Source organism: Battus philenor, unplaced genomic scaffold (genome assembly GCF_028537555.1).
Source record: "Battus philenor isolate CCGP_79_NKW_IND1 unplaced genomic scaffold, ilBatPhil1.0.hap1 SCAF_3, whole genome shotgun sequence".
In the NCBI taxonomy this organism is placed as follows: Eukaryota; Metazoa; Arthropoda; class Insecta; order Lepidoptera; family Papilionidae; genus Battus; species Battus philenor.
The window spans coordinates 5,499,457-5,522,899 of record NW_027181693.1 but is presented as its reverse complement, the minus strand read 5'-3'; the positions used below and the strand labels follow the sequence as shown (position 1 = coordinate 5,522,899).

The 23,443-nt window shown below is 33.0% G+C and overlaps 1 protein-coding gene and 1 non-coding gene across 2 annotated transcripts; both read right to left on the bottom strand.

The window, feature by feature from the left end:
- Window positions 1-1,388: 1,388 nt before the first annotated feature.
- LOC137926484 (serine/arginine repetitive matrix protein 1-like) lies at window positions 1,389-23,160 on the bottom strand. The gene is made up of 7 exons (XM_068770092.1): window positions 23,093-23,160; window positions 14,350-14,651; window positions 7,478-7,719; window positions 4,277-4,536; window positions 3,343-3,557; window positions 1,798-2,004; window positions 1,389-1,478 (listed from the first exon to the last, which is right to left on the bottom strand). The coding sequence occupies exons 2-7, from the start codon at window positions 14,635-14,637 to the stop codon at window positions 1,389-1,391; spliced, it is 1,302 nt and encodes a 433-aa protein (XP_068626193.1). The 5' UTR covers window positions 14,638-14,651; window positions 23,093-23,160.
- LOC137927163 (U4atac minor spliceosomal RNA) lies at window positions 10,060-10,193 on the bottom strand. Its single transcript, XR_011107749.1, has one exon. It is a non-coding gene; the product is annotated as a U4atac minor spliceosomal RNA (small nuclear RNA).
- Window positions 23,161-23,443: the final 283 nt, after the last annotated feature.

The following is a 23,443-nucleotide window of genomic DNA, read 5'->3' as shown; positions in this document are numbered from 1 at the left end:
GATTAAGGCAGCAAAGCGCAGACGACGCATGGCCTAAACCATATATCAAATTGGAAGATTCCTGGTACCCTTCGGAGACCCGGTCCGCTGTATATTATTTTCATAGTCGGATGCATCCGAAGGATTGTAGCCTGCGTTTACAATTGTAAATAAATTTATCGATGCGACGTCTTTTTTAAATGGTGTGTATTTGAAAAACCTTTTATGTATATAGTGTTTGTCTTTTTATTTTATGTTATTCTTTCTAAATACTTTTTTGCTGAGTTTTACTACGTACTCTCTATTGTTATCTAGGCAAAGATTAAACAAGAATTAGTACATAGTACGCCAAACCATGAAATTAAAAGAAACAGTCAATATCTTTATCCTAACGCATCTTTCGCTATTAATTAATAATGAGACAGAAATATTAAGACATGAACTATTCCCCGCGAATAAAGTATTCCTAAAATTGCTCACGCAATCCTTCTTCGTTTAGTATGACATGAATTTTTAGCTATACATCAAAACTAATAAAACCAATAAATCTTCAAGTAAGGCAAATTGTCCGCCTTTGACGGCCGTTAGTTGCACGAGCGATGTGCCCAACTTACTGCCGCTACAGGCGAGCAATTGTTTGAGCTACTGAGATACACGTTTAGCGGGTGGTTGAAACTACCACCAGTCCACATATTTGCTTTTTAGCCCTAACGCAGGAATGAAGATAGCATTTCTGGTGGCAGCCAAGCTCAAATCCACGCTGAATTCGACAGCGCAAGAATTATTTTTAATAAAATATTGTGGCCGTAGCAGCCTGCAATACGGAGCGTGAACGCTACAGATCAAAGACAGTGTTTATATCCAAGACAATTCGGTAGAATTATTATTGACGCCTATGTATTTCAACGTTACTAAGTAGAAACAGTTATCTTTACTAACATGACTATTTCCTAATTAAATAATACTACAAGTATTAATGAATGATAATAAAATGGCCTCGCCTACGCCAAACGATAACAAGGTGCTACATCACTACAACTTATGTCACTACACTAGAAAACTGGAGGGAATTTTAAAAAGATAAATGGAAGAACTACAGGATTAATAAATTATATCATCGTGCCTATTATGTTAAAAACGACCAGAGTCAAAGAGTTCCTAATCTACATCATATAAAAATTTTCTTTTTTTTTAAATCGAACTAATTTTAAAATAGTATTGGTTGTTTAAAATCGAACGCCGAAAAAAGACTTTAAAAATAAATTGAAATGTATTCCTTTAATGAAAAATAAAATATTAGGATTTTTTTTAACGTAATAGGCACAAGAAATATGTAGGAAGAGTTTGAAAGAGGATAAGGAAATCACAATTATCTACGCTGCACTGTCGAGGACGGGAATGGAGACTGACTAAAGGGAATCGAGCCGCGTCCGTTGCACCGCCAACAGCGCTGACTGCTGCTGAAGACTCTTGCGCAGTCCCTCCAGGGTTTGCAACACCTGAAAACAAAGAAATCAAATAGTATTAAAAAAAATGAACCGCGATCACGACACGCTCAAAGCTTCTTACTTTTGTACTTCGTAGTCTTCGTTGCTTTACTGGTAAGGATTTATACAACGGGGTATTCCCCACATAAATGTATTTACATATGTTAATCGTTTCCCCTAATATTCGATTTAAAACCCTTTCAATAAAATAAGATTAACGTCGTTCATTTGTTCATAACGCGTTATACGTGCATGACTACCACGCGTTTTATTATAACGAAAAACTAATCTACCGTGTTATTGGGGGATTACTATACATGAAAAAACAAACCTCATCCCGTGCGTACGCTTTTCTTTTAGGGGGCTCTGAGTGGGGTCGGTCGTTGATTAGTGCATGCGGAGGCAGGCAGGGAGGCGGTAGGGCCGCAAGCGGGGAGCGACGCACTACCGGAGACGCGCGTCGCGCCACCTCCGGCGAGTTCGCGCGAATGAAGTTGGTGACATGCGTTCGCTCAGGACTACGCCGAGGGGCTTCCGTCTGAAGATGGAAATAGAGACAAACATGCATTAAACTAAAATTGTACCATTAACCCCTAGGGGACTTGGATTGTATATGTTATAATAATGGAAATGGCTTGCATTGCTCCAGGTTCGAGGCGTCATAACAAAGACGGTGCCTAGCTAAGACCTCTTTTATCGTACCAAAGCTCGAAAGCTCCCTAAGAGGTCTCGAGTCAGGCCGATAAATACCAAAGTTTCACTGGATTGGGTTTATGTATACATACATGTCAATATATTCTCACTATAGTTTTGCTGATACATATTGATTAACAAATGTAAACATGCGAATGCGGGGAATAATACAGTAAAGGTAAATTGAAAATTAAGCAATGATCAAACAATGAAATATATATGATAGAAAAATAAAAAAAAATACATATAATATTTAGTAATGCACTCTATACATACATATCATGACAAAAAAGTTTTTAGAGCTGTTTAAAAAAAAAATTGAAATCAGAACCCTTTTCTTCCTTTTCTAATACTTAACATGATATGTCACTCTGACTTAATAATTCAAACGGATAACCGAATATTTGATTATGAAGAATTTTTGGGTCTTCGTCCTTGTAGTCTAGATTTTGCACCAAAGGCTTGCATTTATTTCAAAAAGCAAAAGAAACACCTTGTGGAATACGGTTTCCAATTGACGAAGAAGCCGTGGTTGCGTTCTAATGTGCCGAAGAAAAGGCTCCCAAGAAACAAAGCATTGTTAATTAATATAAAATACGTATTAAAAATCGTATATATAGTTATATATAATATGAATTAATATACCATCGGTATCACAACAAAACTATATCGCAAGTATATAAAAATATACAACTTTTTATGTATATTATTGTCGCATTATTCCACTAATAACGGCATTTACATTTCTTTCTCACTGGCACGGAGATCCAGTGTTCTTTGCTTTTTTTTCTTTTTAATAACAGCTTCGTGCACATTTTATTCCGTCCTGAACTTTCTTACTTCTATATTTACATTCAATGTGTCTGCTACTATTTTCTACTATAGTACAATTATTCGTTTCCGTTTCGCGTGTACAGTTGAATCGAATTTAATTGGTAGAGCGCTGAAGACTGTCCTATTTAAAGTAACTTCAGTAACTTGTAGTAACCTTTATAGTACCAATATATTATTTTTTTACTTACAAATAACACATTACCGCCAAAGTTAAAGATTCTTTAAGAAGTCCGCTTAGGCTGTCACTCTTTACGCGCTTACTTTTTCGAATCTTTAATGCCTGAGAGGACCGAACTTTTCCCGTTACGCTTATAAGATTATGTTATAAGGCTTAGCAATACACACTAACCTCCGTAGCCCGTAATTCCCTGATTCGAGGGTTGTGCGGTGGTTCGAGCGGCGCTCTGGATACCGTTACCAGCAACTTTTCCGCCTCTCGAATAAGCTCCCTGTACTTCTTCTCCGCTTCTCTGTCTGCTTCTAGCAGCGGATCTCTCTCCCTTTCCCGCACAGGAGGTGCGGACGGCGCCGGGTTGCGTCGTCGTGATCGGGGAGGTGTGGCTCCTTGAAGATAACAAAACTTATTTGTAAAACTGATTACATTGACTGCATTAATGACTCCGTAATAATTCACTCATCAGATAAGGTTTTTTTTATAAAAAAGGGGCAGCATCATGGCTGCGGTTGTCACGTTGACACGTGAAACAATACGCCTTAATATCATTGACTTAACTAGAAAGAATGTCCTAATTTGAAAAAAATATTTTTGCTCTATAGTCCGTTCGTAGTAAAACGCAGTAAATTATGACTGCCCACCAGCCTAGGCACTCCCAGTAACAAATCAAATTGTTGGAACTGTTGCTTTCAAAATTGCCTTCAATTGGACATTGACTTTCTAATAAGGAAAGGCGTAGCTAGACCGGCGAATAATCATGGTTCCCTACATTATTCATTAGTACAGAATTTTTTGAGGCAGGCATGCTATCATTTGCAGATGTGTCAGTTGCACCTTCAGGGAACGCCCATATACATATAATGATAATAAATACCGGTCTTATTAGAAATACACGGGAAAGCCTACGCCTATTAATACTACCTAATTTTGAAAGAAAGTAGTGTGAAACAAATTTAGTGCTTGTTAAGAAACATGTTTTTGGGCTGCAATTAAAGTTTGATTCCGGTGAACAAAATAAGTGAAATTAGGTTTTAAGCCAAATGTATAAACCTTTTCGAATCCTTGAAAATCCAGGCGAAAAAAATTATATAAAGTTGAAAATTCGGACCTGCTGAACGTGGAGGTCTACGCGGAGGTCTCCTTCTCCTGGCGCGTCGTCTTCCAGGAGTCACATTGCAGTCTGTCTCATCCTCGTCGCCGCCGTCCAATCCTGTGTCTCCATCGGAGTCTACATCAGCGTCGGATAAGATGGCCGTTTCTCTCCCTCGAGTCTTTCCGTCCCTTCCTTCTTCGTCACTTGAGACTCCACTGCGGTAATACGGTGATCGGTAACGCTCCGGAGAAAGGTGTGGTGATAGAAGGGGTGATCTAAAAAGACAAATCTCAGTTTTTTTTTAAATGTACATGACGTACCTATTAAAACGTTCACTATATAAATAGTAATCAAGTGAAAACATTACTTTTAGTACACAAAATCCCAACTGCATTTGTCGCCTGCACTCGTAAAAATGACGTATCTCATTGACCCAACAATTTCGCAAGCTACGTCGTTTATTAACACAAAATGCTTGTGCCACTCTACTAGAAGACACAATTTCAGTGTGTGTATGTTTCTATCTGGACGGACTATAAACTGGATCATTTATATCTTAGTTCCTCATGAATGAACATTTTTCTTTTACTAATAAAACAGAAACGAAGAATTTAGTGTAAAAGGCGAAGATAATTTTTACTGCTTCAGATATTTTCAAAGCGCAATCAATTAGAACCACTGTCGTATAACGTAAACAGTAAATGGCCGATACAAATGTAATTAACAATATTTGAAATTAAAACTCTTTTTTTAAATCGGTTTTTAATCATTTTAATTTTTAAAACATAGTTGTGTTCGATTCTATCGTTTGAATATACGTACAAGGTAGACGGTTTGTATGGTTAAATACCGCTCAAACATCAATTCCACCAGTGCCGAGATAGAACCGGATGCTACGGGCAAAGAGTGAATGACGCAATCAGCGAAAGCAATTAACTCGGGAGGGAAGCTGGCAATAAATGCCCTAATACCCGTAGAACTTCTATTTTCAGTCCACTACGTTTTAATTTTCTACTTTAATGATGCATGTGTTATTTAAAAAAAGCTTTGGCCCGTATATTTCTTTTTGGGAGAACATTCACTTTAAAGACACATAGGCTTGTAAAAATTGGTCACAAGGTTTCATTCTAATTTCGCATACTGGCTTTTAAAATATATTACTTATTTCTTTAGTTAAAGTTATTAAAAAAGGTAAATAAAGTTATACTTAAGCAAAGCGGTTGCACACAACCTTTGACAAATTGACAAAAATAAATTCTTCTCTAATATATATTCCAACTTCAAAAAAAAAATAATAGAGCGGCAACTTCGATACTAGCGATGCTACGATTTTTCACGAATTTTATTCCGCACAAAAGCTGTTGCCGTAGTTGAAGAGACTTCAAACTTATTGATGATCATTAATTAAATAAGGGTCTAAAAATCAATGCTTGCGAAAACCCAGTCTTTGTTAATTTTAAACTATAATAAGATTCTATCATCTGCTGACTGGACTGGAGTAATAAAACTATCTTCACTTGAAGAATAGATTCCATCATCCACGGTACGTTACAAGATATCATTTGAAGATGATAGCTTTTGCTAAATGTATTCGAATTTCAAAATATTTAAATGACAGCCTTTTAAAACAGTAAAGGTTTTACCGTTTAACACAATTTTAAAACATACGCTTAAAATGTGGGATTATTTCAATGATCTTCTTTGGCAAGCGCGCAGTCATTCAACGAAACATGAAGAGAGCTATGTTCGGGATTTCTCTAGAGATTGAATCAGGAGATGGATGACGATGACTGAATTTTTGTAATAGCTAATGCTGTTAATATAGCAAATAACGATAAATAAGCATTGTACGTATTATGTTTAACGATCTGGTCTCAAACGTTAAAGCTTTAAAAAATCATGTTCATTTATTTATAAATATATTACATAATATTACACATACATTTAATAAAACCATGCCGTTTATTTAGTGAAGTGTTTGTGATAAAAATCTGTCCCGGTATATATAAAAAAGGTTATAAAATAAACTGAAGCACATGAGTATTTTAATAATATAATACTAAATTAACTCGACAAGAACATTGCTATTGTATTTGTACAAGGAAATATGATTTCGCAAACTTAATCTTAGATTCCACTGTTATTAAAAATAACCCGTGCCTAGTGCATTTTTGCACACAATAAGGAAGTGTTGTGTTGTTAAGGCGTTATGTTTTAAAGGCCCGAGCCTTTGTAATTCTCTTTGGAGTTGTCGTTGCCTCATGCATAAGAATGATGCTACAATAGGGAAAATGTATCACAAAGCGAAGAAATTTCAAATTCAACAACAGTTATATTCCGCAAAATATTTCTCAAGAAGAATTATTTTTAAAGGCAAATTAAAGCTCTAGTAAACGTTAAAAATATTATTTTATTTTTATAATTTAACTACACCTGTTCGTAATAAAATTGATGGCATTATTTTATAATTTACATTAAAATCACTTTTTGTTTTTATGGCATGTTTACTTTATCGATCTTTATTTTAAAGTTTTGAGATCAGACGACTCATACGAACAATACGATAGATCATACACAGCAAATATTATGCGAAATATTAACTCACGTCTGTTAATAACAGCTGTTAACTAAAATATATTAAATTGTAATAGGAAGGACTATTGCTATTTAATTATTTAGATTATTATAACCTAACAAATACTTTTTTTAAAAATTGGACATGAATTTTTATTTTTAACAAATACATTAGATGGCCGCTGTGCCATAAGGTTATAGAGAGAACTCAGATGGGAAAAAGACACATGACCTTTTTAATGCCGTCGTAGCACATTGGATGCAGGCCATTACGGTCTTACTGGAAATGTATTGGATAGACCCGTGTCCAGCAATAGATACCTTACGGCTAAAATAATAATTATGATATTTTGAATAATGAGAAATATTTCAATACTAAGATAATTAGGGTATTAAATAAAATACTCTGTAATTGATAAGGCCTGAGTTATCCGAGTTAATTAATTTAAACAATTCAATATCTTTTTATGAATAATAATTTAACTGTTATCATTATTATCATCCGATTAACGCCTACTGCAAAATAGAGGACTCTCCCAAAAATCGACTTATCGCTGCCTTGATTATATCGTCGATCTACCAAGTGGGGAACCTACCCACGCTGCACCTGCCAGTGAATTAATTATATAGAACGGCAATTACCTTGGTACATATAAGGCTTGTAAATCCAAAGAGTATGGCGCATGAAGAAGTTGAGGTTGGGGTTGTGAGTTCGGAGGACATTGTAAAGAATGTTGGGGCTGTAGCGGCGTCCTACGACGTGCTGCGGGCGATGTGGCACCCAACCAAGGGTTTGTTCGGATACGGCAGCGCGGTCGAGGAGACGGTGTCGAGCATATCGCTGGCTCAGGAGCACACCGTCGCACCACTGGGATAGATCGTCTCTGCAACAACACCATACGTAGTTGACTTCGAAATATGCATTAATCTGAAAACTCTTATTACAAATTCAACTGTAAAAACCTATACAGAGTGATTGGTTATTGATATCAAAACTTTAAAAAAGTGAGTGTATACCTTATTTGTCAATAAAACGATTTTTAAAACCTTTACACATATTTCAAATCTCCCTATGTACAGTGAATACTGTGAAATATGTTACATTCTTTAATTTTATATATTAGATTGCGAAAGGGGTATAGCCAAGTTTCATTAATCCAAGACTCCTTTTTTAAAAAAATGACCAAGAGTTTTTTCCTATTGTCTTACTTATTGAGAGTATATTTGTGGACTCTTTGAGCTGAGCTAGTAATTAGGTGACCAGCGATTCCCCCGGAGCCTAACCTAAAACTTGCTAATATCGGCCGATGTCCCCCCGTGGTTGAGTTGTTCTTCTTGGAAGGGACGTCAGATGTTTACATAGTCTTGCAGACTGCTTATTCATGAAATGAATGTCTAAAAAATTGATAGCATCTTGCTTAGCTTGCTTATTATTCTTAAATAAGCCGTCTGGTGTGTTTATAATTACATAGTAAACAAGAGTTAATTTCAATAAATAGTGTTTATCATTTCCTTTTTTATTATATGTGAGACTATTGATTAATTGACAACAAATGAACTATACATTTACTTCTTTACTGCTTTTACACCGATAACCAAGTACTCTGTTAAAGAAAAAGTTTCAGAGCTTGCATGATCCTTTATAAATGGTATTAGATAAAAAAAACTCCTACAGAGAACTGTCAAAACTATTTGCATCAGTTTTTTGATTAAACCTTCAAAAATTGTCATCTTTTAAAAATATATTTAATTTGTTAAAAACAAAAAGATGATTTTTCTGCTCCTTTTATGCGCTTATTTTAAAAAATAAAACATTTATCAGGCCATCCAGAGCAATGAACATAGTTGTCAAAAAAGAAAAAGTATATTTTGGGTAAAAATCGTGAAGCGAGAGAAATGTTGTGAAGCAATCTGGCAATTGTTTTCATTCCCTTTTTTATGATAATTATACCAAAGGCAGTTGATTATTTTATTATACCTTTTAAAAATTTTATTTCATACTGGCGTCAACTATGCTGGTTACAAGTTGTACACATAATTATTAACTACAAACAGTACCCGGCGATAAATATCGAACATCGACCTTTGGAAAGAGACAATCGGCTAATTTCAGCTTCTTAGAGGGTTATCTCTGTCGCCCAAAAAACTACGACTGACAAAACGTCACATAGGTAGTATGGGATATATTACAAAGGTCGATGCGCAATATTTATCGCCGGGTACTGTCAGTACGTTCTAATTAATATAACAATATATATCAATATTTATTTTTAATCTACTTTTCTTTTTTAATATATAATTTATATAATAAATTACATAAGTTTAAAGTTCGTTGCCATTTCAGCCCATAGACGACCACTAAAGGACATAGGCTTCTGCCTAAGATATCTATGGGGATAAACCATAATAGCAACGCTTAGCAGGTGGGTTGGCGATCGCAGTGTGGTATTATGGTACGCAGAGGACGCTGCTGTTCATCTTCGGAATTCTCGTTCGTAAGCAGTGGCAACCCTATGTAATTAATGCACAAAGTGTTAATTATAAATATAATATATACAAGACTTTACCACAGGATTCGACCACCACTGGTCAATAGTTATAAGTTTATATATATGTAAGTCTATAGTTAATCACTGTAAATAAATGTATTAATAAATAAATTACAAGTCAGATTGGAAAATTAATAATGTGACTATAGTAATAAGTAAATTCACATTTGTCTTTATAGCTTGTTAACTTTGAAAGTCTTAGAATATAATAATAAACAAGAACAATAACTTAAGAACACTATTCATTCAAATGAACTTTCCAATAGTTACGAGTTTGAAATTAATAAAGTTACACAAGCATTAAAGCAAACATGGGGTTACATCAGCTTATTATTAAAATTATAATTTTTATATGTTAAATACTATCTTTACGTGTATAAATATAGATATAATTTTAATTTATTATGAGTTTGGTTATAACAAAGTAGACATGTTATACATTGTCCGTCTATTGTTTTTGCTTAGACAGCCGTTAAATATTGTTTAATTCTGTTATATTAAGGCCAAGGCTGTTTATTGCCTACAGCAAGGAAACTTACCCGTATTTAATTTCGCACTGCTATGTAGCTAATATAGTGTGCCTTATAAAAAATTAAAGTAAATAAGCACAATTAAAAAAACTACAAAGGTTTACTTTATAAAAATAATCTATGAGCCCCTTTTAAAGTAAAAGGGCTTTTCAAAAATTGCGTTCGGACTCCCTGACGGCAGCCGGACGCGGGTAGTTATGCAAGATAACTTATGGGTGTCAGCATCAGTGCTCTCACTTTACGATCACTGCGCACTATGCTCCCCAAGACAAGGAAGTCAACATGATCAGCTATACAATTATAGTGAACCTAGTTATTTCGAGCGCGATAAACCATAGCGCGTTGTAAAAGACCAGTGGCGACATCTATTGGCGGGATTAAATAACTTAGTTGTGGTAATCGAAACAAAAATCTGTTAGTTATAAGAAGATAAACACTAAAAATTATAATAATTTATGTCTCGTCCATATTGACACTATTTTTTTTACCTAAAAGTTAATTTTTATTAAGAATATAATTCCAATAAAAAATATAAGTCCATTAGCTGCAACAATTATAAATACTGGATTTATTTCTTTATCCGAGATAAAATAAAAAAATGAAAGAAACAATTCAATTTTATAATTTTAGCCGTCTCGGACATTGTTCATTCAAATGGGAACCAGTTACACTCTCCTCATTAAGGTCGCAGATATAAGTTTAATAACGTTCTATTTATATAAAACCCAGCCCTTGTAATCATCATCCGGTCTAATTAATTAATAAAGTCCCGAGTTATTTAAACTATTGAGTATAATTTTTGCTTAGAAAGAAATGTGCAATATTCTATTAGGAATTATTCAAAATTCTTTTACTTTTCTTTATCTTATTCTAGCAGCTGCACATAAATTTTCATAATGGTCAGTTCATATGTCAAGGTACATTATTATTATTAAAAAAAATTCTTAATTGCTAAATTATTTTTTGTAAATGTTTTATTAATTACAGCAAATTAGCCACGCCAAAAAATTTACTAACCTTAACTTTTAGGCATTCATTTTTTTCGTTCCTGGTTCTATCTTGAAGCGAAATCTCAAACAAAGCGCTTTCCATGGCTCGTCGAGCGACTAACTTTTATACGCGTTGATAACTTCAATTTAAAATTATTACAATTCGAATTCGAAACTGTCGAAAACTATTTGTAATTTAACCCCATTTAAAAGTTATAGTAGAAATTTCGAAACATAATTCTGATTATTAACATAAAATAATAACAAGTCGTAACTCCTACCAATTAAAAGCAATAACTAACTATTGAAAGCAATTTATTCTAAACGATAATACCAACGTAACGATAATAACAAATCAAACACTATTATATTTACTAAAGAAAACTTTTTACGCAATTTTACTAAAGTTATTTTGATAGATAATAGTAAAATACAGATAAAATTTTAATGATGATTCACTAAGGAGTTACGTTGACTGTTTTTGTTGTTTCCTGTAATTCCCATTTATGTTGCAAGAGCCTTCACTTAGAAAGAAGGCTATGTAGTTCACAAAACTGAACCAGGCAAAATGCGAATTATTAGATGTCCAAAGTTCATAACCGTGATTTTATTCTTCTCCATTTGAGAGTATGAGGAATAGTATAATATTGATTACCCCTGCCGCCTGCTGGAATATTATCCTACAATCGTAATTCCCACTGCGCAACCAGTAGGCTATCCCAATCCTAATTTGTTAACTACTTCACATGAAATAAATTTCATAGAAGATTTATAAGTTATTACGATTCGTATTCCCCGAGGATTTGATAATTCCCCGCTACTATAGAAAGCTGGGTTTCGTCAAGTCACGGTATCGTAGAGCAACGTTTCTTAAACCACTATTAGGTATCAAGAAGAAGATATGATTTCAAGTATTAGATTACGTTCTGCACAACATAATTAAATAATAAACCGGCTTTTCAATACTAATTTATTTTAAATAAAAAAAACAGAGTACAGAAAGAAACTCTGTATAGAAACGGATCACAGAATAAAACTTTCTAACATAGAGCTTCCAATTGTGGCTACAGTTTCAAAATAAAACCTGCACATATAACAATCCAATTAAGTTAATCCTTATGTATTTTAATTTATAACTGTCTAAACTAGTTTAGCACGATTTTTATACTTTTTGCTTCAATTTTTTCTAATAAAAATATTGGCTATAGATGTGCAAGTATTTATTTAAATATCAAGCTACACATTTCCCTAATATTTATTGTATCTTAAATCGTGTGTAATTGTAAGCTTCTAATTGGTTCTTAAAATGAGTGACGTTTAGAGGAGGTCCACGAAGAAGTATTTCGTCCTTTCACTGTCAACTTTTGTCGTAAAGTGTCTCTTTGTATACTACGGAAATTTGTATAAAAATCCAGAGTGTATGTCGTCGTTATGTTTGGCTTTCGTGGACAACGAAAAAACCTTCGACTCTATTGAAACCTAGTTAGTGATGTAATCCTAAAAAGGCCGTCGAGTATCACCATATCGTAGTTCTGGAACATCTGCATAAAGACGGGACAGTGAACGTAACAAAGGATATGTTATATCCACGATTAGAAATAAGACGTATTCACAACTGAGATCTGGAAATCATGTCAAATTAATGTGAACACCAAGTACATTTCACAACTTCAATTTGGCGTTTCTTAATCGCAGAATCCGAGCAGGACTTTACTCAAATACGAAACGATCTATGATCTAATGATGCTTCTGGTAGGAATAACTTGATAGTAGTATTTGAAAAATGTTTATTTATTGAAAAGCATTTCATTAAAATAATTTTAAAACATAATTCTTCAAATCCAATCGCCCCAATCATATGACAATTTTGATCCTTACCAAAGAATTCGACCATCAGTTAAAAGTCACAAGGACGGCTCTCTCCATCTCTGCGACTTATGAGTGCCCTTGGTACTTCATCAATCTTTATTTATCAATCAAATCTGTGATAGAAGATATAAAAGTATAAAGATGGTAATAAAAAGAATCGGAAATATGAATTGAATATAAAGCGGAATTCAGTAGGTAAAGCCTAAGCTCTTAAAAAATATAGGCTAATGACGATCACAAAATAAATATATTCGATTTACCGTTATTTTTGTTAAAAAAAGAACATTGAATATATACTGAAAAATTCGTTGATAAATATAAACTGAAATACCGAACTCGATTTACACTTGAAACATTTTCAACATTAACGAAGCCAGTTCAACGATGGTCGTGTCTCCCGCACTCAATCGAACGAGGTCTACGAAGTACGTAGACTAACTTCCGTTAGAGTTTCATTTTGGAGTTAAAAATTGAAGCATTGCGAGCGAACTTATTCTAAAATTTCGTTCAAAAAAAGATAGAGTAGAATTGAAATAGAAGAAAAATTACATTTTATTCCTTTCTGTTAAAAAGTTATCGTATAAAAAACTTCGCAAAGAAATGCCGAGATTGAAAAAGAGCCCAGCGATTTCTGGTTTTATTCTTAAAGTGCTTTTAAGCGAGGCAAGAGTTCGTAGACTACATAAAGGAACGAGCGCAGTATTCCGTAACAAAGCACGTGAGAAGTGCATATCGAAACGCGACGAAGCCATTGTTGAACGATGACAAGTTTCTATTAAGATATATGTAAGATTTGAATCTAGAATAATTTAGAATTTTTAATAGTGTTATGTTAATAAGAAAAAAAATACATTTTAATGATACTTGTAAAACATAATTTAAGTAAATATTGTGCTTTAAAATTCGGAATTAGCAGAAAAATAAGATAACACGTACTACTACAACTCGCTAAAACAATTTTTCTTTCCAAAAACTGTTTCATTTACAAATTTGAAGTGATTTTTGAAAAAAAGAAGAATTAATACTAAATTAATACTTCGAATTACATTATTCAATAATAGATATAAGATAAACTTATGATTCGTATGTTATTATTTGTTTTGAAGTTAATACAATATATTATAATAACAAACGGAGGAATAGAATTCTATTAGGGGGACCGGAAAGTAATGTCGTTTCTGTTAACATATTTTATAGAAAAACCGATTCATTTTTACCGTTCCGGCATTGAAAATTTGTATTAGTATACGGAAAAAGGTTGTTGATAACGAAGGTGAATATATTGTTGATCAGAAACAAATCCTTGTTAAAAATGTAGTCGTGTGAATTTTACTCAAGAAAACGACATTACTTTCCCATCCCCTAATAAAAAACAGGACCTAGTAAGTAAGAGCTGTCGGACAAAGCTGTGTGAAGGCGGCCTCCCACTGGTCTTATAGAAAATTTAGAGAGGACTTCCTACACCTTAAATGATGATGATGATAATGAAACACTTGTATAAAAATTATATTGAGGCAATATAATCCCAGTAAATAGTATTTCAAAGAAAAGCTAGAACACTGAATATTTTAGTTTACCTTCGCGGGTTCGTGATAAAGGTGCGTAGTAGGTGGCGCAGGCGGCGGTGGCGGGGCAACGAGTGGCGCTGCAAGCGGAGTGGGCAGCGGAGCGGGAGCCACTCCCGGCGAAGTGCCATCCGTAGAGTACCCAGTGCTGTAAGCACTCTCCGGAGAAGATAAATGAGGTGTTGGTAATGGTCCAGTGGCCGTGGTAGCCGGGACCTGACGGGTTTGCTTCTGTTTATTGCGCTTCTTGGCCCGACCCAACTGTGCTTCCATCCATGACTTGAGCCGCGCGCCCAACATGTCTTCGCCGACACCTGTGAAACAAATCTCATAAACAACGACTGTAGCAAGAGGAAACAATCATCAAAAGTTTTGTGTAGAAAACAAATTTCGTCTTAGAAATACCTTCTGTTTCACAAAGGCGAAGAATGCAAATAATTCGTACAGTCCAACCGGTACCACCGGAAACTTTTTACAGTGCGTTAGGAACGCGTGCATACCTAACGCGGCGTAAAACAGTTCCAGTCGTACTAGCATATATATGTATTTTTTTTAGAAAAGTTAGGTAGAGTTACATAAGTAATATTCTATAAATATGGATAAATGTGTAATTTACGCTACAAGAAATAATCTAATAAATAAAAAATAATAATTTTAGTAATAAATATTTAATGGTTCTATGCCAAGAATATTTATACCACTCTTATAGTACAATAACTACTATAAATTGATTAAACTTATTTCCAACATCAATCAGTCACGTGATCTTATTAAAGTTACACGATTTTTTACTGCAATCACGACGTCTTCTTACGCTATTTTTAAAGTAAAATTAAAATGCTTTTAAAAATAGCGAAAGAATAACACTCCAGTAATTAAAAAAAAAGTTTTAAGAGTACAAAATACAGGTATAAACGGCCGTAGGCAGTCCGTCGATTTTTTGTAGGCCAATACCTACAAATATTCTTTGTTACCCACGATCACGTGAAACCTGAATTTGACTTCAATACCATTATTATCAATGCTAGTATAGCTATAAATATAGACGAATGAATTTGAAACAAAACTGTAGATAGTGTTTGAATTCAAAAAACAAACAGTGTAGATTTAAAAATAAAAAAAAAAACAAAACCATTTGAAACAGACATAAAAAGCACAATTTTCCCCTTGTTATCATAAAAGATGATTCGGCATAAAACTGTTTCACTAAACATCATACAAGTGTGGGTTGAACAATTGTTTTCCCACCTCCCCATTCTACATTTTGTTATCAAGGCCCTCGCTTTGATGTAAACAGAAGTGGTGACATAAAATGTTTTATCACCTCTCCGCTATTTCAGCCTTGTGAGGTGTAGCTGAGGGAAGTAAGTCGTACAAATATATAACAATAACGTCACATCTGTTGTATTTCCATTTTTAAACTGTTGCTATTAAAATAATGCATGGCTCATAAAGTAGTTCAAAATCTTAAAGTTTAACAAAACAAATACTTTTTAATGTATTCGTATTTCAAGACTATCAAGGTTCATTCTGATCTAATAAGATTCGAATGAAAATAGAAGTATTTAAGGGAACTTGAAAAATAATTATTGACATTATGATTACCTATAAAATAATAAATCACCCATATAACAATTATCCTTGTCAATTTATCATAAAATAAAAAAGTCGAAATAGATAAACTTAAATATTTTTTATGTTAACAATGAAAATCATTTACAGCGATAACTATAATTACAATTATGTGCTAATACAACTGTTTTATTTAAAAAAAATCAGCGGGAATGTAAGAAATGTGATTGAGACGTTTCTTCTTAACAGTTTATTACTGTCATATAATAAAAACTTTACCGAATAAAAAGATTGTTTTAACAAAGATTCACACATTTCTACCGAAACAAATTTAATCTAAGTTCAAAAAACGTTCGTACGTTCGTTACGTAACGTACGTTTTTTTTTAAATAATTGTTTTGAACACATAATAAAAAAGGCCTATGATTATTATATCCGATTGATCAAAACATTTTTGTCATAACAATCATAATGTTATCATGTCTGCCGCCACTTTTAATGACTGTCATTTACACTTCTTTCAAACGCAAATTTGTACAATTTATGTTAAGCTATTCTATTAGGATATTTACATTAAGAATGTCGTTTTTTACGATTTAATGTAGAAACATCCTTTTTTTGTAAATTAAGTTACAAACGAACAGGATTGGTGTTTATTACATACTATCATGACACAGACAAGATTGCGCTAAATCGCTGGATGCATCCAGCGCAAGACGTCATCGTAGCTATCTTTGGAAGATGCCTTCGCATTCCAGTTGGGATCTATCAGCTAATATGATGAGGAACATGATGAAGTAGATAAATAATTAGATAAGTAAATTCCATGCAGATCACATTATTCATTAAAAGTTTTTTTTTAATTTATAACATGAAAATATATACCAAACGATGTAACCGAACAAACCCAATTTCATTCTGGTAAAGCGTCAATAGGACTTTGCACTAATCCGGCCTAACATTCAAGTCTCTGTACGGCTAGTACTTTGCCTATTGTTTCGGCACCCTTCTCGTCCCTCGGCGAGCGTTCCCTGAGAAATATAGCCGGAGAAAAGTAGGATGAAGTCGGCTTATCCGGCACGAGGGGCGCCGGCAGAAACTTACGCGGTTTAGCTAATATTAGCAATCCATTACGGACCAATTGCGGTTACATAAGACAAACTTAAATCTATTATGCCTCTTTGCCATTTGAATATATGTGGTTGCGTTTAAAATGTCTATATTTATTTATTTATTTATAATAATGGTAATATAACTGACTGTTGCCATGTGTAAAAATAATAATATATAATACTATTTACGAAATTGTAACGTTATTAGCAATATAAAGAAAATAACTAGCCATCGTCAGGATTTTAAATAAGATTAGTTAATAAATCAGTAATGACTCGTTTTAGTGTAGCTGTAGTAGCCAAAGAAGATTGAGATAAATAAGTCGCCAACCCGCCTGCCTAGTGTACGATTATGATATATCCTCCCATAGATCTTTGGAGGAGATCTAAACCTTGCAGTGGACGTCTATGGGATGAAACGATGAACCGTTTTAACATATAATGTTTGATATCAAAATTGAATGAGGCAGTATATTTGATCAATACCTTGCCTGCAGATATTTATATCATATTAAATAAAACATATGTATAAATGTACATATATGACTAAACTTTAAAACTTAAGAAAATTATTCATAGTGGCAGTTACACGAAGAATTTGTACTATTTACTACAAACAAAGACGACCCAGCCAAGTTGTCAACACAAGGTCTCACATATAAGCACAGTTGTACTTGCCAATAAAAGTAGTCATAAAAAGTTTATTACACTTTTACACACAAAGAATACAATTCATCTATTTTTTTATTATGACAACGAAATTAGAATCTTTTATGTGCCGAAGTATACCATGGGAGTTTAGTTAAATGTTTTTTTCATGGTAAAAAATGACCCAAAAATACAAGATTTCAAATAATTATAAAACCTGTTTTTAAATACTGTTTTCATTTTTCGTAAAAGCGAAATTATTTTGCGATATATCGCATAAAAAACATTTTAGTATACGGAAACCATAGGCCTTTGTTACGAGTATAACAAACAAAAGTAAATTATTTTAATCTTTATCACCTATAAAATAAATAACATTTTATAAATATTAGAAAAGGCCGACGATTTTAGCTAAAATCTGACTCGACTGAATTGATTCATTTTAAAATTTTCGGAATAAAAAATGATAAATTTGGGAATTTTTCGAGGAAAGTACAGAATGTGGTAAATATATATTTTTATATGGAAATTTTTTATGACACGAAATTTTTTTAGCATGTTTATTGTGGTAGTAAAAAACCTAATAGAAGGGAAAAGTTTATTACAAGAAAATTATTATCCTTTAAATTACTACAATTATTAAAATTATTACATGCAAGATTATAACATATAATAAGATAAGGAACGACAGGGTCATAAAAAGAAAAACGAACCGCGACATAATATTCGCGTAAATCTTAAATAAATATTAGTTTTCTCGATCTGGTGATAACAAATAATGCCGCATCCAATAGCTCCTCCTAGTAATCTTTAGGGGAGATCTGTGTCCAGCATTGAACGTCATACTGCTAAAATGATGATGATGACGCTCTTCAATTACATGTTTTCATTTATTTTTTGCTCTTAAAATATTTTGTTTTAAAATCCTAGAAAATTTATTCATATTATAATATACATATAAAGTCAAATGACAGTTTTAATTAAAATTAAAAATACCTAACTTTACACAAATTTCGTAGAATACTACGACGCGACAATCACCGCCCACGAGACATTAATGAATAAATCAGGTATTCATTTATGCAAACCGTCTCATCCCCTGTCGTATGAGGGACGACGTAACAAGGCTATTGGTTTTTTCTTTCTTTGAAAAACCATTCATAAAAAAACATGAATGTCGGATTATATCGGACATTTGATAACGATCAAAATTTGTGTGCCAAATAATAGAGTGAATACAAGTTTTTAATTTAAATGAATAAGAAACATACCCCAAAATACTGCCACGTAATAAAACACTAGTAAATTTGAAAGCTTTAAAGTAGAAAGGTTAAAGAAACTTGCAAGGCGCTTTCAAAGCTTTCATAATAATAAGCCACTTATATTAGGACTTGATTAATAATTATGTACAATGTTTATTTATAATCAAATATTTAATTTTTATGTATTGCTGTTTACGACAATCCATAGAAACAGGCTAAAAAATTTGACAAGTACTTCAAACTCGAAATAAAGACGTATGTGAAAATATCAACGTTGGTCACCAAAAAGTTAAAAAAATGGGTTAGGTTTTAAAAAAAAATATTTTCCGAAAAAGGGTTCGTGCGTTTGAACCAATTTTAGAAGCTCGTTTTTCAGTTCGCAATATCTACTTCTACGACCTCCTTGAACTCAATAAGAGCATCCTTTAGCGATAAAATGGTTTTTAATGCGAAGAAAGATTCACACATTGTCAAATCAGAGTTGTAAAACTTAAGTTATACCAGTTCAGTGTCTAGGACCTCCATCATCTTGATCGCGAAATACTTCGGGTACCCAACAAACATGTACACTTCCTAATCCAATTTACGGATTGTATTGAATCTCCTCGTATGTGATTCGCTAGGAATATGGAATTATTTTTTTACTTATGTCACGTTATCTTCTGTGAAAGCATTCAAAAAACAATCCTGTATTTCGGCTTACTTCAAATTTAAACGATCACACTTAAATTTGCCAGAAAACCACTCCAGTTGTTGCTTCAGTAGGCTTCCTTGTCTGTAAAAGCTAATTTAAGTCGATTAAATCGTTCATCGGATTTTAAATTGGACTTGAAATTCTAAAAATCAATGCACGAAAATATTTCCGACACAGATCCATTTTTCTATTATACACGTTAGTTTCATAAAAAAATTAAGAGCTAAATCTAAAACAAAATTGATTTTCTTTTAAATTGACCAATTATCGAAATAAATTGAACTCGCCAGCGTTTCAAAAATAAAAACTCTTTTTTTTTGTTAAACATTCTGTGTGGCCTGGTAATTTTCTTTTTACTTCTAGGGATTTCGTAAAAGTATGTGTTTATTATTTACGTTGTGTTATTATTACGCTTCCTTATTCAAATTCAAAACATATTTTTTTCTTGTACGCATTTACACGCACATTCGAATAGTCAATTACTTTAAGACTATCAATGGTAAGCTACCTCCGGCACTGTATTCTGATCTGCTAAGAAGAATCAGCCAGAAACTCAACAGTTACTAAATTTATTCATTACACTCTGACCCTAAAACATTTATAAGTTTTTAAATTGAACGTTTTTTTTCTGTTGTACAATAAAATACCACCTCATGTACAAATGACCTCCGCACAAAAAGTTGTTTGAAGTAACTTAAAAAATCTGTAAGAATGAAGAGGGGCGACGCTGTGCAGACTCCGGGCTAATTGCGGGCCGCTTTCAACAGCGCGCTTCACAGGCGGCTAAGGAATTGCGGAGGTAGTGAAATGACTGAAAGACTCGCACCAACGCCCCAACGCCCCCTCCCCTAAGACTGTCATTTTTAAATCTCCACACTTCCTAAATGAACAGTCTACGGAATCATCAGCGACCAATATTAAAAACATCATGAACTTGTAGTCGACAAGTTTTTTTTCCTTTAAATTAAAATAGATTCGATGTTGCTATAACATAAACGTCATTAAACAACAAGCCACAATATATTCAAATACTTGTCTCTGGAAATGTAAAAATAATAACCTAAAACACTCATAATTTTTTATTATTATTTATAAGATTTTATTCCTATCGACGAATTCGAGTTATGTATATATTTGTTATATTTTTCTTCAAAAATTTATTATCTTTTATACACGGGGATTGTTTCTAGATGTAATGGCTTTAAATGAATAAATTTGTTTACTTAATTAGTCAGTGAAGCGATTACACCTGTTTCCAATCAACCCATGTAAAATTTATTCTCAAATATGACATATCTACATTGGAATGTACCAGGCTTATAACTCCTGGCAGTAAAGTTTGCAGGGATAGAGAGTAAACAATAATTAATTTTAACATGTATTTATTCGGATTTTAGACACTACATTATCATTGCGTTATTTAATATATCTAGAACCTTTGACTTTTGGAAAGGATGTACGAAACATTAATGGGCAGCAAATGAGCGATACATACATCCTTTCAAAAATATAATAATTGTAAAGATATTATTTTTGCTGACCAAAAAACTATTTAGCGTATTTTGTTTTATAATTTAAAAGTAGCCTAAATTACACCTTATTACATCAGCTATCTGCCAGTATGAGTCCCGTTAAACCGTTACGCCAATTCAGAGACTAACCCGAACAGTCAGAATTACATTACATATACTCTATTCAAATGCATGTAGTGAAAATTCCTTATTTTAATATTACATACAGATATTTCAATTTGAATTATTTGTACAAATGTACAGATATTGATACTATATGATTATGAAAAACTCACGCAATTCATAACATAAAACAAAATAAAAACAAGTAAACCGAAGAGAGAAATATTTTACTAATTTAATAACGCACACGCGTTCACAAATCTCGAGTCCTTGAACATCAAAGGACTCACTGGCAAAGGTTCCGTTACAAGCTTAACACGCATTGAATTAAACACGCCGTTTTAAATAGTAAATAGAGTGAATTAGCACGTGACAGTGTGTAGCAAAGCGTAAGTAAAAGGTGCTTTTACCTCGAATGTTTTCAGTTATAACTTATTATAACGCTCTATAAAATCTTAATTAGCTTATAAAGTTGATTTAAAAAACTAATAATTCAAAACAATATATTGTAGACCAATATATCTTTAGACTTCACTATTTAATGTAAGCTACTCAATTGTATGTTACATAGCCTTCTGAAATATACAATCTTGTGCAGCGCCTTATTTGCACTGTTGAGCATGTGACATGTCATGTACCATAGACGTATCTCATTAATCGCATATTTTCACAGACTTCGGCAATTTTAAAATTATTTCATAAGTCATTGCTTTTACAAGACTACTTACAAGAAAAAGCCATAGAGCCGTCTTAAATCCAAAACTTCGTCTCCTAACGCCATCATCAATGAATAATTCGAAAATAACTTTAAAGTGAATAGAATGAATATAATGTGAATAATAATAATAATATATCTGGTTTACAAGTTTCCGTGAATGAATTACGATCTGGTATTGTATAGATATTAAACTACAGCCAAAACTGAGGCACATAAAAACTGTTTTCGCATATTAAAATTAATCCTTTACTATTGAATAAATGAGAATAAATAAATAAATTTTCAGCTGAAGTAAAAAAGATTCTAATATACGTGCATGTATTTTATTAACAGCTAAAGCATGGACAGAAATATATAGGTTTACAATCATCACACGAAACACAGTATAATATGATATGATATTGCTAGAAGGTGTGGTTATTCTTTAGTTAAACTTTATTAAGATGTACAGTGATTTTGGAAACCATTGTAGAAAAATATCTTCGTAGTAAGAATTGTTAAACGTAGTTTATCTAATATTGAACCAAAATGGTTACACAATAAATATTTCAGAAACATTTTTTTTGCGACGTATATGTTAGACTAATTTTGGAAATTCAAAAAAAATTATATGTCATTTGTAATTTTACATAAAATTTTAATTAATCTTATTATAAGTTTATATATCCTAACATTATGACACACAATTAAAAAAATGGTTAAATGAAAAAATATTCTCTTAAAAATATAAAACGAGAAAAAGGCAAATTTAACTAAACAAATTTGAACTCAGCACGTGCATCGCTTTTAGATATTTACTATAACACGTGCGGAGCCCACTAAAACATGAAACCCGAACTTAACCGCTCATCTCTGTGACGTTCGCAAAACGTTCTCCATTCTATTATTATCGCACCTAAAATTTGGTACAACCCTTCAGAAGGGATCACTTAGGAGCCTCTCACAGGGGCAGTGGGCTATCGAACGTAGTCATTCATTACAGTGCGTCGGGAAAACAGAGCCGGCTAAAGACAGATCCACGTGATTTGGTCGGAGACAATTTTATTAATTAAAAAGTTATAGGAATTAGAAATAACATTCTTTGGTGTTTGTGAATATGATGATAATGTACTTACAGGGGCGCGCGGTGTTGTGAATTTAATAGATGAGCTTTAGAAAAGCCGCTACGCATGCCGGGCGTAGGGCGACATCACACGGCAGCTGCTGGATTCGCACTAACGCACGCACGCGCGCTTCTCGCGCTCTACGACGCTACGTGCTACGAACTAAACGCATTTATTCTTTATAAAAACGTTTACATTTTTATTAACGAAACTGCAAAAAAATTATACATCGCTTTTCATTTTAGGAACACCTGTTTTATAAAGATATACATGCATACTTTACATGCTTTACATGCATTGCTAAACGCCAACATAATTTAATTTTAATGCATTAAATGATTTTTCAGAAGAAAATTAATACAA